The 5074-nt window shown below is 38.9% G+C and overlaps 1 protein-coding gene across 1 annotated transcript; it reads left to right on the top strand.

Moving 5' to 3' along the window:
- Positions 1 to 1037: 1037 nt before the first annotated feature.
- On the top strand, positions 1038 to 4221 carry JUND (JunD proto-oncogene, AP-1 transcription factor subunit). Its single transcript, XM_068233776.1, has one exon. The coding sequence runs from the start codon at positions 1614 to 1616 to the stop codon at positions 2505 to 2507; it is 894 nt and encodes a 297-aa protein (XP_068089877.1). The 5' UTR covers positions 1038 to 1613; the 3' UTR covers positions 2508 to 4221.
- The last annotated feature ends 853 nt before the right edge of the window (positions 4222 to 5074 follow it).

The raw sequence follows: 5074 nt of genomic DNA on the forward strand, positions 1-5074 counted from the left end.
TTTTTGCACCATAGTTTGTAAACGCTATAACTTTTACCCAATCCAATAAATATACACTGAATGTTTTTTTTTTTTATCAAAGACATGTAGCAGAATAACTTTTGCGCTCAAATGTATAGGAAATTTTACTTTATTTGAAAAATGTCAGCACAGAAAGTTAAAAAAGTCATTTTTTTGACAAAATTCATGTCTTTTTTGATGAATATAATAAAAAGTAAAACTCGCAGCAGCAATCAAATAGCACCAAAAGAAAGCTGTATTAGTGACAAGAAAAGGAGGTAAAATTCATTTAGGTGGTAGGTTGTATGACTGAGCAATAAACCGTGAGAGCTGCAGTGGTCCGAATGGAAAAAAAGGCTCTGGTCCTTAAGGGGTTTTATGACTGCAGTCCTTAAGTGGTTAACAGTGTGCTGACCAGGAAGCTGTTACAGGGTCATTGCCATTTTCAAAATGGAGGGTGGAGAATTCCATTGATCACAGTGGACAAGCAGGATGCAGAAAGGAGAAAGAGATTGATGACTTGACTACAGGGGAGGTAAGTATGACCTGAGTGTGTTTATTTTGGCTTTTCATTTTCAGTTCAGGTTTGCTTTAAGGTAAAATTCTGCTTTTCTACTGTGGTGACATTTTCTATTTTTCATAAGTATAGCAACCATATATGTGGTATGCCTCATCTAAAGTGCTAAAAGAATATAGTTTAAAATCAAATGTGTTCAGGGGTTGTAATTTTCCTTTAATGGGGATGCCTAATTGCCTACCTATATATGTCTATAAACAATGAAGAGTTTGCCACACCATAGTCTCAACTCTGACAACCTCCACTCCCAGAACAGGTGGCTAAAAATAACCTCTGACGTCTGTTAGCTGAAGCGAGCGCTTAAAAAAAAAAAAAGCACGTGACTGCACGGAGCCTACAATTGGATCAGGTCTTTAATCCGGCGTCTAAACAGTTAATGACGTAGCGTTTTGTGCAGTTCCGTGCCTGCCCGATATGCAAAACAAGATAAAGCTTAACGTCATTTCGCACCAATCAGGCCACAGCCAAGTGACATCATGTCCAAGAAAATCTTATATAAGTAGGTTACGGACAACAGCTACGATCAGTGGCTTCGCTGCATTTGCGTAAGTGGGCTGTGCTCGGGGTCTGCATTTCTGAAGACAGTGCGTACCTGCCTCGTTGTGTAGCAGATCGGCTAAACAGGGAAACAAAAGACTTCATCGCCGTCTCTGCTAGCAAGCCACCGCCCAATTAACCCTTGTTAAAAAAAACTTTTTGTATCATAAAATGCCGCTGATGGGACAGCAGTGAGAAACTGCACATGAAAGAAGACATCTGATGAACAAAAAGTTGTTTCGTTGTTGAAAGCGACCACCGCCTGGCAGCAAAATGAGTTCAGCTGGTTAACCTGCAACTAATATTGCAAACAAAGGCCGCCGCTTTGTTAAAGGGGATCAGACGTCCCGGGAACAAAGAAGCGTCCATTCCCAAAACGGAACAGATTATTCATCTCAAAAACAGATCTAATTTGTGTTGTGTACCAGCAGCAGTATTCAGATGAGGGATTAAGCCATGGACCTCGGTTTTGTTCTTGCTTACTCTGGCTTAAGGTATAATGGAAATACCTTTCTACCATGACGATGTTTTGAATGTGCATCAGGCTTACAACTTCTCTCCCTCCACTTTTGGCACCATGATGAAGAAGGACCTGAACCTGAACCTTAGCGATCAGACAGTTGCCAACCTTAAGCCTCTGCGGGATGGGGATGGCATTTTGACTTCTCCTGACTTGGGACTACTAAAACTTGCTTCTCCAGAACTAGAGAAACTGATTATTCAATCCAATGGCCTGGTTACTACGACACCTACCACCAGCCAGTTCCTATACCCAAAAGTTGCTAGTGAAGAACAGGAATTTGCAGAAGGATTTGTGAAAGCACTAGAGGATCTTCATAAGCAGAATCAACTTGGTGTCCCAACAACAGGAGTGGATTTAAGCTCTGTGCCTTCTGTGGTAACTCTTCAGCCACCACTTGATACTCCAGTTTATGCCAATCTCAGCAGTTATACTAACGGGGCAGTAGGCGCCACTGTGGGCTATACCACTGAGACAATATCCTATCCACTGCCCCCATCTGGCATGGCACAGCATCCTACTCCTCCCCCAGCTAGATTGCAGACTCTCAAAGACGAACCTCAGATTGTGCCTGAGATGACAAGTTTTGGGGACAGCCCACCATTGTCACCAATAAATATGGATACACAAGAGAGAATAAAAGCTGAAAGAAAGCGGTTGAGAAACAGAATAGCAGCTTCCAAATGCAGGAAGAGAAAACTGGAGAGAATTTCCAGGCTGGAGGAAAAAGTGAAAACTCTTAAAACTCAGAACACAGAGTTGGCATCTACTGCTAACTTATTAAGGGAACAGGTGGCCCAGCTCAAGCAGAAGGTCATGAGTCATGTCAACAGTGGTTGCCAACTTCTTCCTCAACAAGTCCAAGCTTACTAAACTTGGGTAATGGGAACTTATATCTGGTCTGTTTGCTTGCACCAACTGAGCAACTTCATTCCAAAAGATTCTCTTCCTTGCCAAAAAGTGGGCTGTCTTTGCACAATGCATTATGTAACTGTCAGATTCAAAGACTCGCCAAAGACAGACTGCCCCTGTATTTATCAGTTGGTTTGCTTTGTTGTCATTAGATCATAGTTTTCATAGCATTGTCTGAAAAGTACAGTTTTATAAGAATACAAAGTAATGGTTATTGATGCCTTAATATTTTGAAGCATTATTATTATTCATTTTTTTTTATCGCAGTCAGTGGACTGACCTCCAGTTAACGCTTCCTGGACTAAAATGACTGTCAGGTTGTGCAGCAGTTGTCAGGTTATCAGACATCGGGGTAGCAAAAAAAAAAAATGTTGACTTAAAGAATAGAACATCTTCTTCAAAAAGACAGCTGAATATGTTTGACCATGTCTATGTTTACAGTGTCTCACTGTTCAAATGCAGTGTTTGTGTTTAAAATATGTAAAAGACAAACTTGGTTTATTAATGCCAAGGGCAATTACTGCTGTTTGGAAGAAAGGGCATATTTGTAATAGGCAGATGATCTCACTGCGAATGGGGGCACTGAGACATCTCTGCTACCTACTGGTATCTGATTTTGTTTTAACCTGTAGCAATGCTGAAATGCTGTTTAAATCTTTCCTTCTTTGTAGAGCAGGATAGATTGATACTCATTTGCACAAAGATTTTCAAGAAAGCTCGTAATCTTCAGATACGTAAAAGCACTTGTTTGCCCCACTACATAAAACTTACATGGCCGTTTTATGTCCAGATATAAATGATATTTGACTAGAACTATGCATAGCTATTTGTTCTTGTATACTGCCTTACTTGTTTACAGTTTTCAGAGAACTGAAGAAGCTAAAGGGGACAGTCCGGTTTAAACTATTTTTTTATTATTATTATTGCTAAAGTGTTTTTTTTCCAGATTAGGACTGTCATGATTGCACATTGGTAGTTTGTAAAATATAAATGTGATATTTTTCAGAGCTTTTTTTGTTTGAAGTGATCAATTTATTATATTTATGTTCTACTGGGAACAATATTTTTAAGCTGTTTTTACAACACATTCCAGTATATCCAGTATTTTAGTGTTATGCAAAATAAAATCTGGTCCAAGTGATGTAAAGAAAAAGTATTTTCTCTCAATACTGTACTAATCTGAATTTTGGCAGCATGCCTAGTAATGAAGACTTGTATTGTGCTAGATATATACAGTAGGGCGTATTTCATATGGTATGGTATTTTATGCAGTGTGGCCTTACACTCAAAGTGCATGTGTTGACATGTATCTAGGAAGTATTGTGTGTGCAAGCAACATTGCAGTTGAGAACGAGAATATCTGTTTGTAGTTCCACAACATGATTTGTGACATTTTTGAATATGTGGATTATTTTGATCTATTTTTGCACAGTACATGTTGTGCTTTGATTTTAATACCCTTATAATACTGGCATGTGATTTTCCTAAGGTAAAGCCAATTATTAATACACCATTAATTGGGGATATGTATAGTGTTCTACAAACAGGCGCTGTGTTTGTGTGAGCACATGTGGGTAAAATAAAGTCCATGTGATTTACTAAAGGAGATCTTTAGTGTTCTCTAATGTAGTATAGGATAATAAAACAACAACAAAAAAGTTGTAATTGAAAACCATATTCATGCACACCTCTTTTTTTTAGTTGATGGGCAGCACGGTGGTGTAGTGGTTAGCGCTCTCGCCTTGCATCGCTGGATCCCCGGTTTGAATCCCAGCCAGGTCAACATCTGCAAGGAGTTTGTATGTTCTCCCTGTGTCTGCGTGGGTTTCCTCCGAGCACTCCGGTTTCCTCCCACATCCCAAAAACATACAGATAAGTTAATTGGCTTCCCCCCGAAATTGGCCCTAGACTACAATACATACACTACACGATATATACATATGACTATGGAAGGGACTAGATTGTGAGCTTCTTTGAGGGACAGTTAGTGACAAGACTATATATACTCTGTACAGCGCTGCGGAAGATGTCGGCGCTATATAAATGCTAAATAATGTCTCCAAAAATCTTTCTGTGAGGTCAAATATCAACCAGGGACTTTTTTTTGTGAAGTTAAAAAAAAAATATTTCAGTGTATCTTCAATACACTGCACCATACACTATGTAAATTATATTTATTTGTCCCCATGTTTTATTATTCCAGATTTCTGATGGCTTTACACTGGCTGTTCTTCTTTTGCCACTTTGTTATTTTAAAAGCAGTCAGTCAGAAATCCAAACCTGCATGTTTTTCTGGGTTGCTATTAGTGATGATCAATGAAATGCACGCTATTCTGGCTTGCTTACAAATTTCACTGACCACGTTGGTCACTAGGACTCTGCCCTCATACATATATATAATTAAAACATAACTTTTATTGAGACAAGCTAAACATTCTCTAATGACTATGTATACAGAAAAAGTGTTTAATGTGCATGTGTGAAGTGACTATACACAAATCTACAGTGTGCACACTGGTCAAATATAT

The sequence above is a fragment of the Hyperolius riggenbachi genome, chromosome 1, assembly GCF_040937935.1.
Source record: "Hyperolius riggenbachi isolate aHypRig1 chromosome 1, aHypRig1.pri, whole genome shotgun sequence".
Taxonomy (NCBI): Eukaryota; Metazoa; Chordata; class Amphibia; order Anura; family Hyperoliidae; genus Hyperolius; species Hyperolius riggenbachi.